The sequence below is a fragment of the Carassius auratus genome, chromosome 5 (assembly GCF_003368295.1).
Source record: "Carassius auratus strain Wakin chromosome 5, ASM336829v1, whole genome shotgun sequence".
Lineage (NCBI taxonomy): Eukaryota > Metazoa > Chordata > Actinopteri > Cypriniformes > Cyprinidae > Carassius > Carassius auratus.
This window is the reverse complement of record NC_039247.1, coordinates 4,822,308-4,850,152: the sequence shown is the minus strand read 5'-3', so window position 1 is coordinate 4,850,152 and position 27,845 is coordinate 4,822,308. Positions and strand designations below refer to the sequence as shown.

Below are 27,845 nucleotides of genomic sequence, written 5' to 3'. Positions count from 1 at the left end.
CTGAGAGACCCCTCCTCATTTTAGTCCACAAATACTCACAAAGGGAAAGGGAGAGACAGACAGAGAGAGAGAAAGAGAGAGCGAGAGAGAGGGAGAGTGAGGGGGAAGCAAAGCAGAAAATACATAAGGATAGAGGGGGAAGGGAAGGGAGGAGCGACCCTCATCACTCAATGAGATGGTGGGACAGGAGGAGGTATGAGACGGAGGAATAACAGCCTAAAGAGTGGTCTGTGTGCAAGAAGTTTTGGAGGAGAAGGGAAAAAATATGAGGTGAAATTTGATGAGGGGGATACAAGAGAGAGGAAAGCAGAAAATAGCAGACTGGTAAAGAGACGAAGGCTTGAAAGAGAAGAAGGGCAGAGAGAACTGAAAGACAATCGTGTTGAAGGAGACAAAGATAGATGGAGACAGACATCATGCAGATCTTTTTCAAAATGGGAAGACATCTGATCCATAACCCACTCTAGGTTGGCTATATACTCTCATATGGCTAACCAAATAATCCTTAAAATAATATGATGTAAAAACCTCAAATCAATCTATGTCGGGCAAAAATCTGCCACTAATAAAACAAAAGACCTTATTCTATTCAACATTTATAACAAAAGAAGCAGCAAGAGAGAGACCGAATACTCTCTCTAGTTCTGCACAGTGGCTGGTTGCCAGCCTTGTTCCTCTCAGGAGTAAGGCTAAGATTAGCTCCCCATATGTTCAAGTCAGGCATAGCTGCTATTAAAGGGCCAGGGTCTCTTTGAAAGTGGTACAAAGTACACTGCAGCACTGCATGTGCCCGTTTTGTCTCAGCCTCTCTTTCACGTACAGTTGCAATACAATGAGCACAAATGCCTTCCAGCCACTCCCCCTTTCATGCATGTACAGTCAAAGTTAGAAATGTTAACACATGCACTATCATTCAAAAGTGTGGGGTCAGTAAGATAAAAAATTAATAAATAAATAAAAATAATATATAAGAATTTCATACACTAAGAAAAAATGAGAACTCTTATTCAGCAAGGATGCATTAAATTGATCAATAAGAACAGTAAAGATATTTACATGGTTACCAAAGTTTTTTTTTTTTTTTTTTTTTTTTCAGATAAATGTTCAAAGAATCCTGGAAAAATGCATCATGGTTTCCACTACAATATTAGATATAATATATAATTTCAACATTGATAATAAAGAATGTTTTTTGAGGGGCCAATCAGCATATTAAAATGATTTCTGAAGGATCATGTGACACTGACGACTGGAGTTGTGATGCTGAAAATTCAGCTTTGTATCACAGAAATAATTACATTTTAAAATATGTTAAAATAGAAAATGGCTGTTTTAAATTGTAATAATATTTCACAATATGACTGTTTTCAATGTATTTTTGATAAAATAAATGCAGCCTTGGTGAGCAAAAGAGTCCTCTTTCATCCCGAAAGATGTTTGCGTATATGTATATATTTTATGTACATATACATAATGTATTTATATATCAGAGGTTGAAATTACAAATCACTTGGGATCAGGGGTAAGATGAACAGAGAGAGATAACACCCCATTATTGAGCTAGTTTTCAGCTGACGTGCCACAGTACATCCTGTCCATTCATTTTTTATTAACTGCAGTAGTGCTGTCATCCATTGCACAGGAGATGCAAAGCCAAAAGCCAAAGTGAAGGGCAAATATGTGAATCCATGTGAAAGTGGCTTTAACAAACAACAGATTTGGCAAGACAAGACACAGTATTTTAGTTTAAATGTATTAGGCCTCCAAGCAATGGTCCCAAGATACTTCTCATCTAATGTATTATTTGTCTGCCACTAGAGTCACCAAACTAATGACTGTTTTCAAACAGGTTTTCCCAAACACTCTATCTATCTGTCACTGGTAAGAAGTACAGATCCCAAATTCACACCATTGGTTGGAGTCAGTGTTGCTTTGTTAGGTGGCTGTGATGTACACATTTTTTAACTACCTCAGTCACAGTGTTTACACTTTTTAGGTTGTATGACTTAATTATAGCTGTCTCTGCACATTAAGTATTTTAGTATCAAATATTTAACATCCAATGAGACCACTTCAGCTACCCAAGTTACATTGGTTATTGTCTTATCTTAAAAGCATCTTTACACAACTGCAAGTTTTCAGTGCATTCCTGATGGTTCAGCACATGATGGTTCAGAATCTGCAAGCATTAATCATAGCTGTATTCATTTTTCAGCCTCCTGACATTGATCAAAGCTGGATGGCTGAAGCTGTCACATTTAAAAATTGTTTGAACACATTTAACATGCTTTGTGAAGAATTCTGCATGCGCTTAATGTAAAAACCTCACACATCTGCTCTTTCTACATGCACACACACACACACACACACACACACACACAAACACACACCCCACCCTCCCCCACCACAAAGCTCTACTTGACATTTAAAAAAAGCAAAACAGGATGCATGGTCTGCTGAAGTGTGTCATTTATTTGGAAGTTTAATTATTTTCTGATAAACCAGATTAATATGTAGAGACAATTATGAGTAAGCCCATTGTTGGCTGATACCCTGAAAGTGTACCAGTATCAGAACACTACTGTTTGTTCGCACGTCCCAACTTGGCACAACAGCCAATTGAGAATGGCAAAAGGGGATTGTTTGGGAAACTGGTTATTCCGGCATGTTTGGTGACACTTTAAAAAGTGTAATGATGTAACAATTTCATAATGACTCTGTTTTTGATATCCTGACTGTTTTTTTTAATGTAGACTATATTTCTTGTTGTTATATATAAGACTATATGTCTTGTTGTTGTAACTAAAGGGCCAATTTAACTATCACTGGCTGAGGTGCAACTGAATTGGCTAACCGTTTACTTAAAATCACTACCCTGAAAAAAATATTCAATCTACATGAATCTACAATCTACATGTTTGTTATATATAAGATTTTATTATATAACTAACTTATAACTTACAACACAAGCATACTGATTATCCCAAATCAAAAACAACAAAGCAATGAAATGGTTTAAACAATATGTTTAACTCAACAAAAATTTTTTTGCACAGTTAACCATAGCTATACAACAAAAGGATTAACAGTAAATAAAAACAAATGGTTATTACAATCAATTTAGTCAAATGAATCATGCATTCCCTTTACTCTAAACCAAGTCCCAGTATGTGCTACTAAAATTGTGTTTTTTCTTGCTAGGCTTTGGAATGTTTGGTTGGGTGGATTGACAGGGAAAAAACAGACCTAATTTTACGCAAACTTTGTTTTGAGTATAGCTTGTGTGTGTGTGTGTTTTCAGGAAACTTCTCATGTGGCAGGACATAATGCATCAGCTAAATTAAAATAGTTTACAGCCATTCTATTTTTAACATCCTGTTTTCTCATAAGTGAACTTCTGTATCGGTTAACTCATAGTGACATCTGTAGAAAACAACCGGTTTATTTTGTAGCGAATTACATTGTGAGCCTAAGTTCATGTGAACGATTAAAGGAAAACGAGTGGCTTCCTGCCTTTCGCATTACCTTTAAACGCTCACACTCACATAATATATAATTTCCCCTCAAAAGCACACATTCACATGCATACACACAAATACTGCATCACGTGAGTTGCCTCAAGGGCGGATCTGAACTATAATTACAGCCGTGATGTCATCTGCCACTCACTGTTGCCACAAAATCTAGGTCACCGTTAACCCTTTCCCGTCATGCCAGGGGATTCCGCACACCTTAAAACGAACCATTACTACAGACTTTCCATAACTCTTTAATGTGGTGCTGCCTCCCATGCAACTTTCGGTACCTATTAAATGAATAAACTGGGGTGATGATATACATTTACCCCACAGATCAAACGTTTATAGTAAAGTAGCGTCAGCTTTTATAGTCTATTGCAGAGCGCTTTCATGTTTTGGTTATCCCCACAACTACAGTACATTACGTCAATCAGAAGACAAGCCAAAAGGAAAGAAACACTACACAGAAACATCATCTCTTCAAGAAGCCTTGAATGTTCTTCATGTTCACGGGTTGGGTTTGAAGTACCGGTTAACAATTTCTGGGTAGTGCTGAGTAATTACATAACATCACCGCATGCGTTGCATCACAGCAAACTGCCTAACAAAGCTTGACAATGCCAATCCACAATCATCCAAATCCAAAGTATTTTGAGAGCAAATGAGTATGTGATGCAAGCCATCTTCTCACAGTAAACAGGCAATTTGTGGCCGAGCGACAACGAAGTGTGACAGATGAGGGGCATGATGGCCAACTGGTAAGCCGCAAACAAAATTTTGAGACAATCCTTTAAGGCAAGCAAGATTTAGCTGTATTTTAACCAAATGTGTCTGAGTGAGTTTATGTAAGACTTTGTGAGTGTGTGTAGGTGTACGGAACTTAGTGACGAAGCATTTGATCAGACAAGCCAAAATAGCCAGTTAGAAATGAACTGGCATATATTATACATTCTAGATTCAAGATAAACTTCAACAGTTACTTCTGCCTGATGCTAAAGCTAAACCCACCATGGTGTGGTGAGAGCGCAAAGAGGAGCGCGGACACCGCCAGTGTTGTCGAGACTGTCTGCTTGATTTTACAGCAGTTGCACCAATCACAATTACCACTATGTGTGATTCAGCATATTCACTGAGAGTAATTTGCCGCTAACTCACACCTAAAGCAGTCAAGTCCTGTCGAGTCTCTCCAACTCCACGTGACACCACGTTACTCTAAGTCCATAAACACTCAGCCATGTGCTCGCTCACATGGACACACAAATACCAGTGGCGTCACCGCGCATGCGTGCGCTTATGTGACCCACTAACTTTTACTCCATTTACCTCAGATGACTCGAAACTTTGACAGTCCTGCTAACCACTCTTCTCTGTTGCCAGGCTTGACACAGAGTGCAGAGAAAAAAGAAGACAGACAGACTGACAGACTGAGCGAGATAGAGCCGAATAGAAAGTGAGAGAGAGAAAGAGAGAGAGAGAGGCCAACTCCTCCTCCTCTCTTCTCTCTCTTTGCCAGGCGAAGCTCACGCCTACATTTCTTCCAATAAGCGCAGAGCCCGGGTCTCTTTAAACAGAGGCCTAGTCCACACGACTGTCTTCTCGCCCCGCTCAAGAATCAACACTAAAGCACATTCTTGCGTAACGCACCTTGGCATAGTACTTGGATCAGAAATGGAGGCCATAAACATAGAGTTGCACCTGCAACACACAGGTGGATGCCTGAATGCAGCTGTTGCTTCAAACCGAAGCAGTCGCACTGCATCTGGGCATGCATTGGGCCTGTTGAGTCATGCAAAAAGCACAAATCATCAACTGCAGCTCAAAACATTGTACCATTTCTGATTCATACCCAAGAGGAAAACATCAGGCAAGTATAGGAATATCAAAAACAGTTGACATTTGCTGTAAGAAGATACACACAGAAGAGACAGAGCTGGCCAAGGTTTATTTAGCTCACCTCTTTAGCCAGGTTTGGGATTATGGACTGGGTTTTCACGTCTTCAAAATATTCCACCTTCCCGGATAATCATGGAAAAAGAAAGGAAGAAAACAGATTGAGAATTGTCAATGACATGAACACTTACAATAAAAACAAAAACATCATAATCATCCAAACCTTCCAACCCATTATAACTAGGGGAAAAAAAAACATTTTGTCATAAGCCATGAGTCACAAAGGTTTAAATTATGACTGGGCTCATTCACATGCACAAAACAGAACATTTTGAGAAGAGGATCAACTTCTGTCCTTCATATTGATACAAAACATATGATATAAAACATTTAAATGTAAGCTAATGCCAGCTAGTTATTTTTGACCCCAGTTTTTCTATAAACCGGTGCTTTTCAGTCTACCCCCCACCCTCCCCATCTGCCATTACTGTCTGTCATTTTTCCCTGTGCTAATAAATATTTACCTACTCAGCCTCGCTGCCTTCGTGTGTTGCTCTTCGGTAGCGAGAGGTATCCCCATCAGAAGACCCAAAGCATACGCTTCTGTGTCCCCCCCACTTCTCTCTCTCGCTCTCTTTCTTTATCTTTCTTTTCTTCTCCCTCTCTCTTTCTAGTCTCTGTCCATTCAGGAAGCCATCTTGTGTTCTTAATCCTGTTTTACATTAGCTCTCATACGCTCTTTCGTTCTCGCCCTCCCTGTCTCTCTCTCTCTCTCTCTCACTTCCTCCAATTCATGGCACATACACACATGAGCATTTTTTTTTAAAGGCAGTGTGATTGCTATCACTACTGCACTATAGCCCCCCCTCTCTTTCTTTTTCTTTTTTTTCTCGTCCAAATGAAAAAGCTAACAGAATACGTGATGTGAATACCCCCCCCCCCTCCTTTCCGACCTACACACAACACACTCACTAATGCGACGTCACACCAACGATAGCTCACAAAGAGTGGCCATCAGCCAATCGGAGTTGAGCACGGGCACTGCTGCTAGGGTGAAACAGACAAGAGGAGAGAAAGAATGAGCGAGAGACACAGACATAGAGAGCATGAGGGCGGGATGTGCTGGATAAAGAAAGAAAAGGGGGCGCGTGCTATGAACAAAGCGTGTGTATGTGTATCTGTGCGGTTCAGACTGGGGGGGAAGGGTTTCTCTCTTGCACGCTGTGGCTGTCAATTATCTAACCCGGCTAGCCTTCCTTAAACAATGGCTCTGGAATGTGGTATCACTGAAGACCATCTGTGTCTCGGCTGCCTGCAACAACTGGACTGGACTGTGCACATGCACGCCGTGTCTTTGGTACCAAGACGCAGTTGAACAATGTCACTGACAGAGAAACACACATAACCAATCCTCTTTCTCCAGCCAGTGACACACGAACAGCTGGAGTCAGTTGTTTGAAAACACACAAGCAATTTTCCATTCGGCTAGCCAAAAAAAGTTGCCCGGTATGAATACTGTACCATTTTACATTTGTTCAATCTTATACGCAAATGGCATCGCAAATGCTAGTCGAATCTCAGATGTTTGAAATGCTTAGGATTGACCGACTGTGTGAAGCATGTGTGCATGCCTGAAATACCACTATGAGTGCTTCGATTTCAATCTAAGTCATACATGGTGAACTACAACCTCTGCTGGCCAGACCTACAAATGCCTGCTAGATGGAAATGCAAGTGAGTTGTTAACAAAACAGATGTCGAAATCATCCATAAGGGTTAGCAGCGTACGCGCTTTCCATTCATGAAGAAAACAGCAACTGCGATTGACAAGAAAACGGCACACTGATTCAACAAAATTGTAAATGTCAAAAACTAATCAACATTTCATTGCGTTTAATTTTATTGCATAATCCTCCTAAATTTTCCCTTAGTCAGATTGTAACCGGGAGCGAGACTGATGGAAGAGGCACGTGGAGGATGAGAGTGAAGGGAAGCGTGCACTCAAGCTTTCGAAGAGCTAGCGGACGTTTGGTGACGCAGCAGTTGTGATGAGAGTTGATTACGCAGCGTGGGAGTTCCAAGAACATCGTGTTCGTACGTGTATGCATCTGCATAAAGGCTTGTCTTAACCACGGGCTAGGGAAGGCTGTGACGCTGTGACAAATTTCTGTTCAACCGCTCTCTTTTATGCTTCTAGGATCATAAGAAATTATTTCGTTGTGCACAATGGAATCGGCAAAGTGTGTTCCACTGACTGGGTTGCGATGCAAATGCATTCGGAATGATTGCCGCCTTCCTGATGTTGTCTCATCTGTTTGCTTTGATACTTGCTGAATCACCTGGTCTGTCACGAGAGTCAAAGTGCGTAAGTGGTCATTAATCTCCTTCTTCGGCACTCTTGCCACAGGCCAGGTGATTCAGGCTGTATCAAAGCAAATCCCCTCAAGGCTGTCTGAAATCCTACCTGTGACCCCACAACCTACTTTCACACGCACACACATACACATGCGCTCACACAGAGTTCTCGAGGAAAGAGGAGTGAAACTGCAGACACATCGTTAAGGCTTTATTGTGAAATAATTGCAAAGGTCTGTGTGTGTGTGTGTGTGTGTGTGTGTGTGAACGTATCTGCGTGAGTTTAAATGATAGTTAAGACATTGTTGTAATAACAGAAGGATTAACAATCCTAATTAACTCTCTCCTCCCCCTTTTCTCGAACAATAGCCAGCCCAAATTGAACTAATCCACATAGAGTTTCTAAGACCTTGCTCTAATACACAACCTAACTCAAACCCCCTCACCCCCCACACACATACTTCCATTCACACTCAAACTCTAGTCTGATACTGCACTTTAATTGCAAGTTTTTTATGTAACCACATGTTATGTTATCAGATCAAAATCAAATCTCATAAAACCAAGAATTTTTTGGGTCACATTCCACCCCAAACTAATAAAAAATAGAGAAATATTATGATATATAAATTCCTATAATCATAACATAAGAATCATATTTGTATTTAATATTTAGCTTATATATATATATATATATATATATATATATATATATATATATATATATATATATATATATATATATATATATATATATAGAGAGAGAGAGAGAGAGAGAGAGAGAGAGAGAGAGAGAGAGAGAGAGAGAGAGAGGGTGCAATACCTGATAAAAAAATAAATAAATAAATAAATAGAAAAATATATAATGTGTGTTTATCATAAAGCAGTTACATTATCAAACCTATGTTGGTAATATTTGTTTTTAATATATTTATGTGTATTTTAGCTAGAAAATGATGTTTATTTTACCTTTTTCCACTGTAATACTGTAACATACTCACTGCAATGCAGAAAGGTAAAATAATTATCAGAGAATAATGAAAATTACATTAAAAATACAACTTACCAACAATTATTGTAGTAATGTTACATATTACTTCATGAAAGAATATCCTTATACCTGTTTCTATTTATTCGTTTATGGAGGAAAAAAGTCTGCATGATACCATGTCGGTACAACATCTATACAACCGGATAGTCATTGCTTGCAAATTATGTTGAGGGAACATTTCAAATATATCACTTAAATTTTTTTTTTTTAATCAGTGTCAGATAACAGTGAGAAAAAGATAACGCAAAAAGTGTTAAGCTAAACGTCACTACTTTTAATGTGAAGTAATAATGAATGACATTTAAGATTAAAACTCTCCAAATCAGTCTCAATTCAAGCAGTCTTACACGCCCGATGCAGCAGCTCTGGTGACAACCTCTATGCTGTAGCACTGGCATACTGCAGTGAATCGATCAATAAATGGGCTGTAATGGTCATTTGTGAAGAACCCCCTTTAGGTTTGCTTTATTTTACATAACCATTTATTTAAAACGCATGTTTTTACATCTATATCAAATATAATAGAGATTTAGCTCTAGACTGTTTAATGTCGCTCATCTTTCTAACACACAAACAACTAACAGCTACAGTAATTATTCTTGTTCAGTGAATGGTTTGGGTTTATAAGCATTATTTAGTGCTGCTACCTGTCATGCACGCTGGGTCTACATTCATTCTGATTCGGAGCAAACTCTGATTGGTAGAGAAGGCTATAATGTGATTTGGTTGCCAGGCAATAGTGAAGTCAGCTGGTGGTATAGTGCAGAGGTCAGCTCAATGAGATATGGCCAGTATGGACACTGTAGCACAGCAAGGGTTGTTGTTCTAGCTCTCCAAAGATAATATATTTCAATCTCAAATACACATTTCAACACACAAAATTAACAAGGCAGGTGCTCAGAATAGGTTTTGTGCACACACGCCAAGTCAAAATTCTGTGTGAATCTGGATTTAGATTAGTTTGAATGAATACTACTGGGTTTCTGGGTAATCAGTGATTTATTAATGAATGTTTTGCTGCTCATGTGAGTCTTGAAAGGGTTGATTTTGGAGCCAATCTCCTTCATGTGCTCAGTTAAGTGATGAGGAGGGAAAAAGGGTGGGAGAGGAAAGGGGGATGGGTGACCCTTACAAAACACAGACAGACACCATTTATATTTAATCCTCCTGATCCTTTGTCTAATCTTATCTAGTAAACAAAAATGGCAAACTGGTCTTTTAAAAATGCTTTATCAGATACTGATATTGTTAACAGCCTTACTACTAATTCTACTAGCACTATTTGTTTTGAAATTGAGAGGAAATACAAGTAGTACTTGCCCTTACACAGTTAGCCACCATTAGGGTGTTCTGGATGGTTGCTTGCTAGTTACTTCCTGTCCTAAGTCAAAGCAATCCAAGTCAGCTATATTCTGCTTTAGATATTACCCAAATACTTCCTTCATTATAAGTTTTTATCAACATGATGACACTTTTAAGTCTGATCAGTTAAAAGACCTCATTTTGGAGCATTGTAATGTCTGGAGTAAAAACAATGAGGCACCAGTTACACGTTAAATGTTAATAGACTACTTAGGGTTTATGAGTTTGTTAAAATGGTTTGTGTGTGCAACAGTAATAGTGATGCTTATATACATAAGTAAAAATAATAATTAAGTAAGAAAATATATTACTTTTTTCACTCTGCTTTCAACATGACTTCATATACATATATGTACATTCACTACATATAATCAGAAACCAACAGCTCTGTGACTGACATTTTACATTTACAATTACTACTTAATTAAAGTTAAGCTATGGAAATTATATTTCAGTATCTAAAGTGGGCAAACATCCATGTCTACCACTTTTTAAACTTAAACTGTATGGTCAATATTTACGCTGAAAATGGAGGCACAGTGGGCTCTTTCTGGTTCTCTTTTTCTCTCTTTGCTCATTCCCTCCCCCGTTCTCCTTCCTCTTCTATTTGGCCACAGGTCAGCCCCCATGCCTCTAATGGTCAAAGGTCAAAGAGCAGAGTATATAAAGTAAGCAAAAGGAATTCTCTGCACCGAGACTAAACCTGCTCAAACACACATATACACACACCTGGCACCCATGTGAGTGTGGGACACTCAATAGACATACAAAGAGTTCCTAAAATCTTTAAGCTAATTAGATAAATCATAAAAACCAGACATATGTTTAGTGGTGCTTGATTGGCAACATCTCACTTACTACTGCTCATAGTCTGTTTGCACAGTCCCATAGCCCTAAGTACTAAATGTCTGTACATACATAATTTGTGCTTCGGACATGAATTACCCCTGAATTTGTACGGCTTGTTGAGGAGAGTGGTATTACTATGTAAGAGACTATTAAATTTATAGTTCTTCCAAATAATAAAAGTGGCGTCACTAACATTCTTAATAAAGTAAAGACATGTTCTGGGATATGCTACAAAGCAAGAAAAAAACATTATTTTGTCTTGTTTTCCATTATAAATATACAAAATTTATGAGGTTATTTTAATGATCTCATTATGTATTTTAATTCATTAAACCCGTATTTGATTAGCGTGATTTAAAAAAAACGTACAGTAAATTCAGTTCAGCTTTAATCAAAGTTATTAAAGGGTAATTTATGACTTATGACGTTATGAAATTATGAATTTATGACGTTCCAAACCCGTAAGACCTCCGTACATCTTCGGAACACAGTTTAGATATTTTAGATTTAGTCCGGGAGCCTTCTGTCCCTCCATTGAAAGTGTGTGTACGGTATACTGTCCATGTCCAGAATGGTAATAAAAACATTTTCAAAGTAGTCCATGTGACATCAGATGGTCCACTGAAATTTTTTAAAGCGTCGAAAATACATTTTTGGACCAAAATGTATTTCAATGCTTCAACAAATTCTAACTGACCCTCTGATGTCACATGGACTACTTTGAAGTAGTGTTGTCACGGTACCATAATGTCAGTATTCGATATTGATACCATATTCTGTACCAATTTCGGTACCAAAGCAAAACACAAAAATATGCGAATTAAAAAAAAAAAAACTTTTAGCACTAAAAATAAAACCAATGCAATTCTTTATACTTATTTACAATTGTGTTTAAAAATTTTCTACAAGTTATATAATTATGAAAAACAGTGAACAAGTTTTACTCAAATTTAATTTGTCTTTTAATTTATGAAATTTAAACATTTTATTTTTGGTAAATAAAGGGGATTTGCTATTAAAATTAAAACATGGAAGAAATATTGTGAAATTTATTTCTTTAAAAAAAATAAAGTTTTATAAATTTTTTCAACAGTAGTAGCAGTATCACATACATTTTACTAAATAATAGTAATATTTCTAGCACAATGCCTTTATGTAAAAATTTACTTTTAGGCCTAATGAATGCATATTTGTCATTTTAACTGAACTTAAGACTGGTGGTGATGCTTAAGATATTTTTGGTCATAAAATAGTAATAGATCATATTAATTATTATTAAAGATAATACTACTACTAATTCTACTATCATACTTGTATATACAATGCACTATGAATTGATGAGCTGCTGGGTTCATGAATATTAATCACGTTGTCTGTGTCCGGTCAAACTGCTTTGCTGAAATCAAAACAGGGACGGTACTAGATCAGCGCCAGCCAATGAAATTGCCATTTGCGCATTAGCTCCGCCCACTACCAGAGAAACCAGAATGTCTTCTGCTTGTTCGAAAATGAATGAATAATTCTAAATGAACTCCATTATTTTGACAGGAAAAGAAAACAAAGAATAGTTTACATATAGCGTGTCGATTCAGCGTGGTAAGACTCTCTCTCTCTTTGCATGTGTGAGAAACAGCGCTATCAGTAAAGCGACGGTGAGTCATGCGCAAAGAGTTTACAGAGCATCAAATACAGGTTCGCTGTGCGTCCACTGAGATGAGCTGAAAAGTTCAGATCGCTTGATGGAGAGAGAACTCTTAAGCTCAGATGCTGAAATTAATGCAAGCGTCATGCGCTTCAGTCTATGTAGTAAACAAACCCGCACGTCTCTGCCATTCATTCATTCACACAGAGACGTGCAGAACACAGATTCATATTTCAAACAACTTTTGCGGCTTAACATTTACAGATACTGGTCCATATGGAGATTTGATTAATTTATGCTAACTTTGACAAATTCCATGAATGTCCGTATTCAAATGTAAGTTTCATTTTCATGACTGGATTTTGAGATTCTGTCCTCGTTTTCTGCTCCGCGGAAATCATAGCGCTGAACCTGGTTTGAACGGGACCTCGGTACTACCGGTACTTAAAGAAACCTGGTACCGTCACATTTACATTTTTTAGTACCGACTTGGTACCGAAGTACCGGGTCTTTTGACAACACTACTTTGAAGAAGTTTTTATTACCTTTCTGGACATGGACAGTATACCGTACACATTTTCAATGGAGGGACAGAAAGCTCTCTGACTAAATCTAAAATATCTTAAACTGTGTTCCGAAGATGAACCGAGGTAATAAAGGGCAGCTTTGTTTACAGAGGTTACCGTGGAAACAACTCTGTTCTGCAGTTCATATGTGCCCTCTGCTGTCAAACTTTGGATTTACAAATTCAGTATGACATATTTACTGTATGTTCAGACCACTGCAAAATCAGACCAGATTTTTGTTGTTGATCTAAACCGGTTGATGGAAAATAGCCTACCTTGTTATCAGAAGTGTTGAGATTTTTAGAATGCACATTAGCTTATGTAGAACTGTTTATGGAGCAGATCATTTCAGAAAAGTCATTTTAAATAAAAAGTGCATTGTGCTGCTAATTTTATTTGTCGGCTTTTGTCATAAAACTTGGTAAAGTTATTTCAGTGTGTATCAGGAAGTTTTTAATATTCCCAGCACATTTTAACAATGCTGTTTATAACAGCTTGGATTGATACATTAAGAGATTTAAGTACTGTATAACATTGGTAGCTCTCAGCCAGCTTTCATTTTTAAAAGGTAGCCCCTTTTTTGTTTTAATTATAAACTCACCTAATTTTGGTATATATGACAACATCTAACTGAGCATTTGACTTCTTAGGTAAATGCATCTTAAAGGTCCCATGATATTGTAACATTAATATGAGTTCCCCTGGCCTGTATATGGTCCCCCAGGGGATAGAAATCGATCGATAGGTGTAAACCAAGCCCTGGGTGTCCTGCTCTGCCTTTGAGAAAACGAGAGCTCAGACGGCTGATCTGGAATCTTCCCCTTATGTCATCATAAGGGGAGAGGTCACTTCCCCTTTCTTTGCATTGCCCGAGAAATTTGAGAACATTTATTCAGCTTATTTTTTACATTTAATTCAGTCGCAATGTCAGCACAGGTTTTACAAACAGACTTTTATGATACGGATACGACAGCACCGTCACAAACAGTGAGAAACAGTGTTCATTAATGCCTGATCTATGATCAGTGATTTCCGATGTGTAGCTAATTATTCAAGTTCACACAGACTTTCTTTCTAAATCGTTTAATACCGTTTGTGCATCAGTGAATAAGCCAGTGACTAAACGATCAACTTCACATTGTTTCTCTTAGTAGCATAGCATGAAACAAATCTGTTATATTTAATTATGATTTAACTACTGAGAGCGATCAAAGAACACTCCCTTTATATTGTTCGGAGCAGTCAATCACACATCGTGAGTATATCAGCACACTTGCCCAAATTGCCGTTATAATGAATTACGCTGTTATGCTGCACAACGAAGCTCTTATTGTATTCATGTCGAGATTGTGTTCACTGTTAGATGTGGTGAAAGCATTTTGTGAGAGAAAACGCGTTGCAATGACGAGATCATTCATGCAATAAACAGACTCCGTCTACTCAATGCTCATCACTGCAGCCTTTCATGTGATGGGAGAAGATCTACAAAATAATGCTACAATCATCACTTCCATGATTTTTTAATCTCGACAGTTGTAATAGTTACAAAAATGCCAATCATAACAGTTAGTGTTTACTCTACTACTCTAAGAGTCTCACGGCAGACACGCCCCTTCAAACAGAGCATCCAAGCCAGAGGGCCAAAATTGGGATATAAAAAAATGCCTTTTTTTTCTAAATGTTAAATGTAAAATTCTTACTAACAATATGAGGAAACACAAAAAATAAAAAATAAAAATAAAATAAAAAATATAAAAAATATAAAAAACATTAAAAAAAAAGAAGAAAATAATCCACATCACGGGACCTTTAAGTTTAAATATTTAGTACAATTTTTTTTTTTTTTTCAGTGTTGAGTCTTAGGGTAGACTTAATCATTAAACATTAATATTTAATTCATTAAACATCAACCTAGCATCCTTACACAATGCCCTAGCAACCAAAAAGCAACACAAATCAGCACCCTGGCAACCGGCCACAACATCCTGACATTGCATCAACATAATCTGCATGGGCAAACAGTCATCTTTTCTTAAAAAAAGCCTGCACTTAAGATCTGTGAAGATGATGTACACAAAGTCTTCAGGAGGATAAGAAAATCCAAAGTCCCAGACATTGTATATCCAGCCTGCCTCAAAGCCGGTTCTTTTCACCTGTCATCCATATTCACACAGATCTGATCCTCTAATAAAAAATGTTTATATATATATATATATATATATATATATATATATATATATATATATATATATATATAATCTTAAACAGATCACTGGAGCTGTGTGAAGTCCCCTCTTCTTTCAAACTCTCCACTATTAACCCAGGAACCAAGAACCCAAAATTCACAGAACTAAATGACCTGATGCTTTTGCATCTGTGGTCATGAAGTCATTTGAGAAACTGGTGTTGGCCTGCTTGGAGGACATTATGGGACTCTTGCTCGACAAGCTGTAGTTTGCTTACCAAGCAGACAGGTCTGTGGAACTCTGTATCCACCAGTGAGTGAGTGGATAATCAGCTTCCTGACAGAGAGGCAGGAGCTAGTGAGGCTGGGAAAACTCACATCCAACTCCCACAACATCAGCATTAGAGCTCATCAAGGCTCTGTGCTCTCCCCACTGCTCTTCTCCCTCTACACAAATGACTGCACCTCTAAAGACCCCTCTGTCAAACTCCTGAAGTTTACAGATGACACCACAGTCATCTGTCTCATCCAGGATGGCGACGAGTCTGCTTAAAGACTAGAGGTTGAGCAGCTGGCTGTCTGGTGTGGTCACAACAACCTGGAGCTTAACACACTCAAAACTATGGAGACTGTGGACTTTAGGAGAATCCCTGCACTCCATCATGAACAGCACAGTGGCTGCAGTAGATTCGTTCAGATTTCTGGGCACCACAATTGCGGGTGTGGGACAATCACTCTTTTGTGAAACAGGCCAGCAGAGGTTGTACTTCATTCATCAACTGAAAAAGTACAACCTTCCGCAGGCACAGATGTTCAGATTTGCTCCGCTGTTATTGAGTCACTTCTGTGCACTTCTATAACTATCTGGTTTTGGTCAGCCAGCAAATCAGATATGAAGACGACTGCAACGGACTGTAAGGACATGAAAGAATAATTGGGGTGCATCTGCTCAACCTTCAGGAGTAGTGAATAAACAGATTTAGCGCTGCATGATTAATCAAAATCGCAATTGTGATTATAGTGATTTGGCAAAAGCTGTGGTTGTCATGCAAATCTGGTCAGGGACACATGTTCTGTGGTCAGCTGTAAATCTCCATCTGAAGGCCAGAGGGCGCTCTCACATGTAAACTCCAAATATGCCCCACAGAAGAACTCCAGGAAATCTCAACAGCGGTTGCTGAATAAACAAAAGATTTAACTGCTTCCATTGCAATGACAATATGACAATATATGGTTTATCTGCGTTCGTCTTATAATAATTATTATTATAATAAAGCATATAATAATGCAATGCTAATAGACATAGGCTTTGTCACTGCTTAGAATACCATGAAGTACTTTGCGTGCCTTATTCTGGAGCATGCTTTCAGATGGAGCAGCATTTACCACACAGAGCCGTAGCTCACTGACAATCTACACAAACAGCTTTCATAACCGCAGAACGATTTATTTGATTTCGTAATCACATTATTAAATTGTCTGCAAATGTGAATGCTGTTTTGCTCTGTGTAGTAAATGCTGCTCCATCTGAAAGCATGTGATGGAGATTTACTACTGATCACAGAACCGGCTTTACTGAAAAGATACGCATGATAATCCCATCAGATTATTCATGTAGCCCTAGGCAACATCAAATACTTCTCTCACCCTGGCCACAACCTGTTTGCACAGATGTAACAGATCTTATAACATACAGGCATAAAAACGGTTTAGTGTTTTTTTTCACCCCATGCAATATTCAGCTTAAACGGCTAACACAGAAATAACCACCTGTTAAGTACTATGTAAATACATATACATATTTTTATTTATACAGCTGTATATACATTAAATAATGCACCAATCTATAAATAAATCCTTTGTTCCAGTATACCACATAATCTTTCCCCATTATTCTTAATTAAAAGTTTTTTTTTCTGTATCAATGTCATGTATGTATGTTTTTACCAAGAGCTCGTAAAACAAAGAATTAAATTAATAGTGTGTTTGTTTACATTTGGCAAATGAAGCTCTTTCTGATTGTGAATATAATAATAATAACAGAAGGAAACATTTTACAATAAGGTTCCATTAGCTGACATTAGTTAATGTATTAAAAGAATGGTTGTGAACATTTTATTGACATTTCCTCACATTCTGCTTGTTCCAAACCTGTATGAATTTCTCAGTTTTCTCTCTGCTTAACATTAAAGAACAACCAAACAATTGAGTTCCATAGTTTTTTTTTTTTTTTTGGTTGATTTCCAACATTCAACATTCAACATTCCAACATTTTGTGTTCAACAGCTGAAAGAAATGTGTACAGGTTTGGAAAAACATGAAGGTGAGTAAATAACAACAGAATTTTCATTTTTGGGTAAACTATCCCTTTAACTAACATTAACAAAAAATTAGCAAGAGATTTGTTACAGTATTTATTCATCTTTGTTAAACCTGGTTCATAAAAATACAACTATTCACTGTTCATGTTAGCTTAGATTCATTACATAATAACAGATACAACTTTTGATTTTTGTGTAATGTATTGTTAAATGTTACAAATAACTAACTAAGATTAAATGGTGGTTGATCAGATTTTTTAGAAAGTTTGATTGTGTTTATGGGGGGCAGTGTAACGTTTTCTTGCTTCGTAAAAAAGCTAACAAAAAAAAAAAAACATTATTTTAACGTATTTTACCTTTATTCTACACCGCTGTTTCCGTTCTAATCCAAAAGGTCTTTTGGGTTCCTGGTTCTTTGAAGCCCCTCCCCCAGAATTATGCAATGGGCTCTGATTGGTTAGCAGCTCAGTGTGTTTGTGATTCGCTAACTGCCTAATGCACATTGTCCGGTAATGTCATCTCCCCTCACCATCATGGGTAGTTGTGTGTTAACTAATATACTTGACTAATGTTAACTAATTGAATTTTATTTAAAAGTGGTACCAATTAAAATTCCTATATGAAAGTGAAACCATTGTCTTGTATTGAGTGTCTTGTATTGAAAGGACCCCATTATTGTTTAAAATCTACATAAAAAGAGACCATTCTCCTTTGAGACTGATCATTACAAACTAGGCAAGTATGGAGGGATAAAGAAACATGTCAAGACAGGACAGGTGAGGAATGCATCTAGGAGGAACAATAACAGCTAATAAACAGGAAGTAATGACTGTAGCCCTGCCTTTGAGTGTTAAATCCTCCAAACATCACTTGCAGATAACATGCTTTTTACGTACAAAACAGAAGTGTAGTATATTTTACCTCCCATGGTCCCTTCCTCCTCTTCAGTTCATCACACTTTCTCAATCTGCAGATCTGGTGTCCGATCTTTCGGTTCAGGCAGTTGCTACAGGTGCCGCAGTTCACCTTCCTCATGCAAGGCCCACATGAGCCGCATCTCTTCCTTTTCTTTTTAAAGGGTTCCACAGGCTCCATTGGTTCCTGGCCCTCCATCTGCGGCAAGGAGAACATGCCAGCTTGCTCATGCTCAGACCTGATGTAGTCGGCCGCAGGAGACACCAACCTTGCACTCCTGGCCCCAAGGAAAACTTTAGGGTCCTCATCATCCAGAGAGAATTCATATATGTCCTGGACGGGAGGGCCAGGACCTACCCTCAGCTTGTGCATACTGAGGATCCCACCCTCTTACAAGACAAGAGAGCAGTAAAAGTGGCCACTAACAGTTTAAAAATACAAGGTAAAAAATAAGGTTCTTTACAGCACCGCACAAACCAGTCCATAAAGCGTGAGTGCTGAGTTAGGGCCACAGGGAACAATGTCAGGAAAGGGTTTTAAAGGGTGGCGCTGGGCACAAGAGGAACTCCTTACTCTGAGGAGATAGTTCTGGGCATGAGGTCATTCACCTGCAGGAGCAGGTACGAAAAGGAATACGGCTGCAGGTGATGGAGAGCATCTCTCTGTTACACAAACTTGATGTCATTTGGATACAGACAGAAACCAGCTCAAGTCATTGCCACTTAAAGCAGTTTGGGGACTGTATGAGAAGAAGAAAAAAGTAAGGTTTAGGAGGATATATTTCAGTTTTAGTCAAATTAACTATATTGTAAATAAACCAGAATACATTGTATATATTTATAAGCATATTGAGTAAATTATCTACTACAATTAAATATAAGAGCCAACTACAGGTTTTTGTTAAAATAACTATAATATGATAAAGTATAATAAATCAACCTAAGGTCGCAAGTCAAAAGATACCAGCCTGAAATCTCATGATCATTGTACAATCTCTTACAGTTTAGTGCAAAGGGAGGGGAAAACAGACACAAAGACACTCAGTGACGGCAGGTACTACGTGCGAAATGTGAGCAAATTCTCGGTAAGAATGGCGAATCCCCATGAGACGGCTCTCCGCAGTTCTTTGTTTGTCCGCTATGAGTCTCAATGCAGGACTTTCGCTCGACGCTCTTTGTTCAGCGCTTGGGGACCGTCAATAAACTCAAATGTTTTAACGGTAACTACGAGACACGCAGCGAACGCATTGTTTATTGTTGTTAAGGTATTATGTAGCTAAGATACGAGAGGAGTCCTTAACGAGACGTTGTGATTGTAAATGGTGCATTATTTATTCTATAAAGTGTGGCGCTTTAATGAGGAATTCTCTCTGTGTCTCGTTTCATGCTTCGATAAATGATTAATTCTGACATACTGCAGAGTAATTTAAACAGCATCGCTCAAGAAAAATAAATAAATAAAAACAAGCAAGCAAACAAACAAAAATCTGGAAGTCATCCACTCTTCTTCCTCTAAGGCATGGCGAGTATGACTTTTAATATTAAGATAGGCTATACGTTTTAAAGTCTAGCCGACAGGAATTGTTTGCGGTTTGAGCAAAATAACCTTAGCTTTTTTCAGTTATAGTTCCATGTACTATGCTATGTAAAGAGTAACCTGACTGTTTTCCTAATATATATAACAACTGCACAAGATGTTACGATACTTCCGCAAGCAGAATGTAAGTGTTTGAGTCAGCAAAATAGTTCGGTGTTTTTACGCGCTAACGTTATCTGCTAACATAACATATATAGACTAATTTATAGAAAGCTGAAGAAAACGGGAAATGAAAAAAGGAAACGAATCTGGAACACAAAAAACAACAATTCTTAAAACAGATTATATGCTCGAATTATTCACAACTTGTCCCATTTTAGTCTTTTGTGAGTCCAGTTACAATCCTCCCCATTTGCGCAGTTTTTATCTTATAGATTAAAGTTTGACTGGAGATATCAAATCAAAGAACAGAACCTGCCGATTTAGATTAAACTAGTTAGACAGATGTGAAATAATACTTACATGTGGAATTGTTATTATTATTTTTTTTTAATGACAAGTAAATGACAGTCATTCTGATTAGCAAAGAGTAAGTGCATCAGTCTGAACCCTGTTAGAAGGGCCAAACGACACGTTTTAATACCTTTCCGTTGACTATTAGGGAATCCTGCATTATCGTTAGATGGCCCACATATAAAAAACAGTCCAGTCAAGTGAGTCGCACGCGCTCTGAGACTTAAGCACGTGGCTCCTCACTCAGCCGGGCGCTTTAACTGGCGGCAAAATAGGAAGAGCTGAGTAAATGGTGTTAAAAAAAAACAACAACAAAAAAAACCTTGCGACGATCGCTTAAATTACGGCACATACACGCCTGTATTAGCTTTTCCGATTTATGTTGACAAACAAATGACAGTTTTCCTTGGAACGGTGAGAAAAACGACACATCAGCAAGGCCCCCCCTCTGCGTAAAGAAAACAACACCCCGGGGCGCGTGCTAAAGCGCTGCCGGGCGCGATTTCTTCCAAGGAAACAAGTTCTTAAAAAAAATAAAATAAATTGAATGTTGCATTTGTAAAGCATTCGCTACATTGTAATAACGACAGTTCCAATCTGGTGTAGTTATAAATAGTTCTCATATCATCTCACAATACAGTATTAGTTATCAGTAACTAATCGATGTGTATTGCGCTAATCACCTCAATGGGGACTTACACAACTTACACAGGGGAATACCCAACACTCATTCTTGTAAAACGAAAAGTTTGTATCTTTTCAAACAGTAAAAGTTTCCAGATGTTAAGAAATAAAATTCAAGGACTTACCAAGCGATGGAAACTCTGCGTCTTGTCAAATCCCATTTAAATTAAAATTATGGTTTACCTAAAACCAGTGCATTCATATTCAGTTCCACATGACTAGAATGACTAAAACGTCATTGTTTTATCTTAAAATGCAGTGCAAATGAGAGCAACATGAAAAGTTCGTTTGCTGAACGGGTTAAAAACTGCTGAACAGTCAAGGCATGACAGGGCGAGTTACACGAGAAGAAAAAAGTTGCGGTTTCATTATGGAACAGACCCTTTAACTTTTCTCTGTGTCTCTTCTATGTACTTAACAGAAGTTTTAGAGTTAAAAGGCGATGAGGAGGAGGAAGGCGAGGCGGCGAGAGACTGAAGTAAGTTGTGGAATGGATTTCAGAGACTGCCGTGGACCGATGGGGTTAAAATTACGTCATCGCATTTACCTAAATGTCATTTGAGCAGAACTTGGGGGAAGCAAAACGTTAAAGGTTTTCTTCAACGGTATATCACCTTGCCAAACCATCTCTACCACATGGTGACATGATAATCTCTAGATATTAACATAATACACATTTTAATCACAGTGTTTCTACAGTTCTCCTGGTTTAAGAGAAGCATGCTGCCAGACATGAGGCATTTTGTGTGTGTGTGTGTGTGTGTGTGTGTGTGTTACATTTCCCCCCCATAGCACTGTAAACTGTTGTATTTAACTGAAAAATCGTATGGAGGAAAGAAAACATCAATAGAAGCTAAAAACAAAATTCACACATTCTCACTCAGTATCCATAACCAAACCAACCATATGCAAATCATCATCATCTTTAAAACTGCTCTTTATATGACTGGATGGATGCAAGCACTGTGTATCAAGTTCATTGATTTTTTTTTAATGCATGTAGCATTCAGGGTAAAACATGAGACAATGAACAATCAAGCACCACATAAGCATTATTAAAAATTGCTATGGTCAGTTATGAATTAAATAGTTTGATTATTGTCAGATAGGCAATAAATAATAAAAGAAACATTAAAACAAAAGTTGTATACGATCAAAATACTACAGTAAAAACAAACAAAGAAAAAGTTCTGTGTTTTACAATGTCAAAAATGCTTTACCTTGCACACAATCATTGGGGACGGAGGACAAAGTCAGTATGTAATGGTAGTAATAGATTATTGTTCTGCAATGCAGAAATGAGTCACCTATTGACTCACTCCTCAGAGGAAGAGAGCACAGATCAATACATAACAGTGCAGCTCCATCTAATGAAGGAATAAGACCCAGAAAATTGTAGATGGTAATACAGTGTGAAGTAAAGAGTTGTAAAAAAAAGAAATAAACTAAGAGAGGGTATGAAGAAGAGATTGAAAGCAACAGTAACCCAAAGCAGCTGCAAAAAAAAAAAATGTAAATGAGAAAATGAGGCTCAGAAATGTAGTTACTGTCCCTTTAAATTGGATGGACCTGTAAAAGCACATTTTGATAGTGTTAATAACAATATGGCCTTCTCTGGACGTCACATGCTCCCATTAATGGCCGACAGTCTTATCACACATTTTCCTGAATTTATCCTGAAATGCATTCCAAAGGAAATGTATTTACTCAAACTTGTTCCCTCTCTTTGTCCCCATTTGCCGTAAACCAATTGAATAAATTATGGAATGGAAGAAGAATGAGGTCATCTAGGTTCGGACTTGAAATTTGCCAGCCTTGGTCATGTATTTGATGCCTTTGAAAGGTTTGTACTTCTCGCCATACATGTCCAACCTATTTACTTTCAGACCTGTTGGGTGAAAAAAAGCCGAAAGCAAACATGTCAGTTGCAAAACAGGTATGTAGTTGGCACAGAGTCTTCGGGGAAAGGTTGTGACTGCTAAAAGCACTAAATCAATGACCAGTTAACATGAGCTTGAAATGCTCTGTCCTACAGTGCCATGTTAAAACAGCAGCTACTCAAACCATGTGTTTCTGAATCAAAACAGCTCCATCTCCTGGCCACATAATAAAATTACCATGAATGTTCGCAATTGCTCATTCATACAGAATTGTGCTTTATTACATTCCTTGTGGGAGATTAAAGGAACAATTTACTGCCTGATGCTCAACTGTGAAAATTGCTCTGTTCACCTTTATTTTAAACAGAAGAAAATCTATATTATATTTGAATGCAATACATTTTATATCCTATGTGGAAAATTCTACAATGCATAATTGATGCACAATAAAGAAATGTGAAGTCTATGCATATTTTTTTAAACATGTAATTCATAACTATTGCTGCTTTAAAACAACTAGTACAGCTGAAATGCTTTCAATAGTGTATCATATATATGATTTTTTGATATTTTATCTTATAAGACAATCTTAATAATGTGTTGGGTCACAACTTCCAATGTAAAATCTGAAGAAAAATCAGACAAGAAACCACTAATCTATAGTACCTGAAATGGCCAGCTGTTGAATCTTTAACTGGATGTTGATTGTTGGGTTTTCATCAGGTTTGGAGGCTCCAGCCTGGAGACTCATAGATCCTTTTAAACTGGGCAATTTCTGCGGGTTTATCTTACCCACATCCCATGACAAAAGCTGCAAAAACAGTTGACTGAATCATTAATATACAGCTACCACCAGTTAAACATTCATATAAACTAAGTCACAAGATCTATGCGTGTGCTAACAGCATCATATTATATTTAGCTGTGCGTTTAGGGGAAAAAAAAAAAGAGACCATATCTGGTAAATTATTATGACCTGCTATTTATTAATTTAACTTTTGTCATCATTGGACTTATTATTATTAGTTGATCACAGAGAACTTTTTAGCTTTACATGTGAAAATGCAAGGAGAAAAATATCACTTTTGACATTTAAAAGAAGTAACAAATAAAAAAAAATCCAATCAAGCTGTTCTCAGTTGAACATCAGAACCACGATCACAGAAAACAATCAAAGCTTATTTACCTTGGTGACGGGATCAAAAGTGTAGGTGCCCTGTGAGGGGTTGAGGTTGGCGTTGAGGACACCACGGGGCAGCTGACTGCTCACCAGGACAGATTCCACCGCCTTACCCATAGTCTGCTTTGGGCCGAGGGTGAGCTCAAAACGACCCTGAGAACTGCCCTCTCTGAAGCTGATGTTATGCTTTACATACACTGGGATGGCCACCAGGCTGAAGAACACAACAATAAAGCATTCACAGTTATAACGGTCCATTATTTTGCAAAAAAAAAGCATTTTTTTTGCATTAATATACTGATCAAAAGTGACATTAAAAGACAAAAAACTGCTCTTGAACTTTCTATTCATTAAAACATTGATAATAATGAGAAGTGTTTATTCAGCACTAAATCAACATTTAACAATGACTTCTGAAGGATCATGTGACACTGAAGACTGAAGTAATGATACTGAAAATTCACCTTAATCACAAGAATACATTACATTTTAAGATAAACTGAAATAGAAATTATTTTAAATGGCAATTAAATTACCCAATATATCGGTTTTTATTGTATTTTATCAAATAAATCCTCGATGAGCATAAGAAACTTTCAAACACATTCTTTCTTTTCTTTTTTTTATTCTTACAGACCCCCGACCTATAATTATAATTATAAAACAGAATAACATTTCTAATATTAGTAAGGGACTGTACTGTGAATATCTAAAAGGGACAATCTAATCCTGACGTTGGGAGGTTCTCACTTCTGAGAGCTGACGTGGTAGGACAGGAGGCGGAAGTTGCCGTCTGGTGGGATGAAGGATAGAATTCGCTCGGCTTCCCAGCGCTTGAACCGAACACAGGGGTGGAAGCTGACATCATCCAGGAGTCGAGGGTTCTACAGAATGAAAGATGTAGAAATAAAATGTCAAGAAGAAAATGTCAAAATGTGGGTTAGAATGCATAGAATATATTACAAACTTGCACTTCAAAGTCCAGTTGGTAATTTGTCCCTCATTGCTTAAATGAAAATTCTGCTAAATGCATAAACGTAGAAATGCCAAAAAAAAAAAAAAAATGTAATAGCCATTTTGAAACTTAAAGAGATCAGCCCAAGAAATCTTACAAGCAAAACATTACAGAGTGCACCTTTAAATGTATCTTATACGGATCACACAGCCAACTGAACAGTTTTTCAGCTGTGGGTCTGCAAATCTGTCATTTTATTATTAGTTATATACTATTCATTAGTACTGCAAATTAGCTTTTATTTGTTTTTCAGTTTATATCTTAACTTTGGTTAATTTTTTTTATTTTTTTGTTATGTGCTTTTTGACATTTTTATTATTTACTTTATATTTCGAATTATAATAAAAAAAGAAAATTAGTTTTTTAATTTTAGTACTTGAATGAAAATGAAAAAACAAAAAAAAGCCATCTTGGCAACTAACTTCAAATAAGTTTATGTTTTTCCATATAATGTTTATTATATTTTATTTTATTTCTGCTTCATTTCAATTAACAAACTTAAATTGTAATAGCTTTAGTTACAAATAGCAACAATGGTGTGAACAGGGTATTTTTACAATTCAAACACATCCTAAAACTTTGACTGCTTGTGAAGCTGATGCATTCAGGACAAGTTATTCAGGACTTCAAAAAGTTCAACAAAACATCCTTTTATTTAGAAAAATGTCTGCAAATGGTGATTTACCATAAATGACAAGGTGAGATCAGGCATTCCTGTAAGTTTCACACAGGCATCTATCACTCCTTGAATCTCTGCAGTGATAGTTGATCCTTGGTTGGGAGGGGGTATAAACATTTATAAATGAAGTACTGATTCATATGTTTTACAGCAAAGACATCTGCAGTTTATGGTTGCATCTGTAAGTTATTAACATATATATATATATAAAAAATCTACCTGATTTGTCAATGATAGCATCGATTTCTTCAATCACGTCAAAATAAGCTTCATTGTTGGTATATTTGACACCTGTGCGCCGCCACGGTACAACGGACAGCTGACCCGTAGGAAGCTGCTCACCAACGTTAGTACTCCCTGAGTGCAGACAACAAAACAGATTTAATTATTATCACGGATTCAAAAGCTGACCGATATTTAATACACGACCAAATAGCACAGAATACCTGTGATGGTGTTGACCACTGTGCGCAGGATGGTGGGAGGTTTAATGAGCTCTTTTAGGATGTTTGATTCGGTGGCCAGTGGGAAGCCATTATCCAGCATCTCCTCCAGCAGCTCATAGACCACAACAACATTGTCTTTAATAGCTGCTTCTGTGCAAACCCCAAAATAGTCCTGGAAAGAAAAAACATAACGCGATAATTTAACATATTAAAAAAAATAATAATGCTTTGAAATGGTAGCCTTTAATGTAATGTAATGCAATTTATAGTAAATTCAGTAATATATTTGATAAAACAGATCAGTAGTTCACGACAGCGGAAAAACACCATGCTCATACTACAGTTTTTTATAAAATATAATATTAAAGCTGCTAAAGTTTCCATCTTTTTCTTTAATTAAAGCAGTGGTGGCTGAAACTGAATGACCGAGGCCACCATATCACTATCACCAATCATAAAGTATCAGATTCCTCAAACCTGAAACGTGTCCACCACACGATGGAGGAACTCGATGACAAACAGAGGAGGCACTTCGCTCTGTATGACGGCCACGAAGTAGATGCGGTGGCGGAGCACGTTAATGAGGTAGTGATGGGGGGTCGAGATCACCGGAGGAACGTTCTCCGGTTCCGTGGCGCGTTCCAGGGCCTCGAAAAAGTAATCGCAGACGGATCGGCTGACCACACTCTTCCAGTGCTTCTCCAGAAAGATGTCCCCCGATGCGTTAACCAGGAAAAGGCTGTGTATCATCTTGGCAGCTGGAAAGACAAAGTCAAATGAGTCGTTCAGGCAATAACAGAACAGCAACCTGTCAGTATCCTCACGGGTAACGAAACCGATAGGCCTCGGAGCTCATTTGTTATTCGAGAACCCTATCTGGTTACCGGACAGAAGAATAGTTTTGTTTTTAAGAGCAGCCGGCACGGATGAAGGGACAGGAACGGGATGGTTTGGCTGTAAGCAGGGTCACATCATCACCATCACGTTAATATTTTCTCCTCCCCACTCTCGCATCACAGGACTGTCTTGTGACCAGCTACGGATTAAAACAGGTTCATTCATTCCGCATTTTCATCTGTCGTTTCTTTTTCTGTGGGCGTAAAGTGAATGTTCACACTGTAAAGATAAATAAATACTCACGATCTGTTTTTTGTTTTTGTTTTTCTGCCACTTCCCAGGATTTATTTATTAGACGGAATCAGAAATGTCGCTTCCTGCTCCGTTATTTTGAGACGACAAAATGAATGATTGTCATTCG

The 27,845-nt window shown here is 37.6% G+C and overlaps 2 protein-coding genes across 8 annotated transcripts in view; both read right to left on the bottom strand.

Annotated features, from left to right (window-relative positions):
• tet3 (tet methylcytosine dioxygenase 3) overlaps positions 1-22,230 on the bottom strand; it is a 47,959-nt gene extending 25,729 nt beyond the window's left edge. Inside the window, exons 1-3 of one of the 5 annotated variants that reach the window (XM_026244985.1) lie at positions 21,513-22,230; positions 18,661-19,393; positions 5,473-5,529 (exon numbers count right to left, since the gene is read on the bottom strand). In XM_026244985.1, coding sequence (XP_026100770.1) covers positions 5,473-5,529; positions 18,661-19,026 — 423 coding nt within the window. In that variant the 5' untranslated portion in view covers positions 19,027-19,393; positions 21,513-22,230. Of the gene's footprint in view, positions 1-5,162; positions 5,295-5,472; positions 5,530-5,932; positions 6,366-18,660; positions 19,394-20,833; positions 21,175-21,512 lie in introns of those variants that run through there. The other 4 variants (XM_026244990.1, XM_026245005.1, XM_026244998.1 and 1 more) reach the window with 4 other exon arrangements.
• Positions 22,231-22,362: 132 nt separating this feature from the next.
• Positions 22,363-27,845, bottom strand: ap3m2 (adaptor related protein complex 3 subunit mu 2). 3 transcript variants are annotated; one of them, XM_026245030.1, is made up of 10 exons: positions 27,728-27,845; positions 27,472-27,623; positions 27,065-27,345; positions 26,588-26,759; positions 26,361-26,498; positions 26,148-26,233; positions 25,198-25,331; positions 24,454-24,661; positions 23,934-24,078; positions 22,363-23,275 (listed from the first exon to the last, which is right to left on the bottom strand). In XM_026245030.1, the coding sequence occupies exons 3-10, from the start codon at positions 27,335-27,337 to the stop codon at positions 23,175-23,177; spliced, it is 1,257 nt and encodes a 418-aa protein (XP_026100815.1). In that variant the 5' UTR covers positions 27,338-27,345; positions 27,472-27,623; positions 27,728-27,845; the 3' UTR covers positions 22,363-23,174. The 3 variants fall into 3 exon arrangements, with proteins under 3 accessions (XP_026100815.1, XP_026100810.1, XP_026100817.1); XM_026245025.1 differs by having other exon boundaries at positions 27,065-27,623; XM_026245032.1 differs by lacking the exon at positions 27,472-27,623.

What these genes read in the sequence shown, in the direction of transcription:
- ap3m2 (XM_026245025.1), bottom strand. Translation starts at nt 27,337, where the DNA reads ATGATACACAGCCTTTTCCTGGTTAACGCATCGGGGGACATCTTTCTG. An exon ending in AGTGGTCAACACCATCACAG is followed by an intron (nt 26,499 to 26,587) that starts GTATTCTGTGCT and finishes GTCTGCACTCAG; the next exon opens with GGAGTACTAACGTTGGTGAG. An exon ending in CTTTTGATCCCGTCACCAAG is followed by an intron (nt 24,079 to 24,453) that starts GTAAATAAGCTT and finishes CTGTTTTTGCAG; the next exon opens with CTTTTGTCATGGGATGTGGG.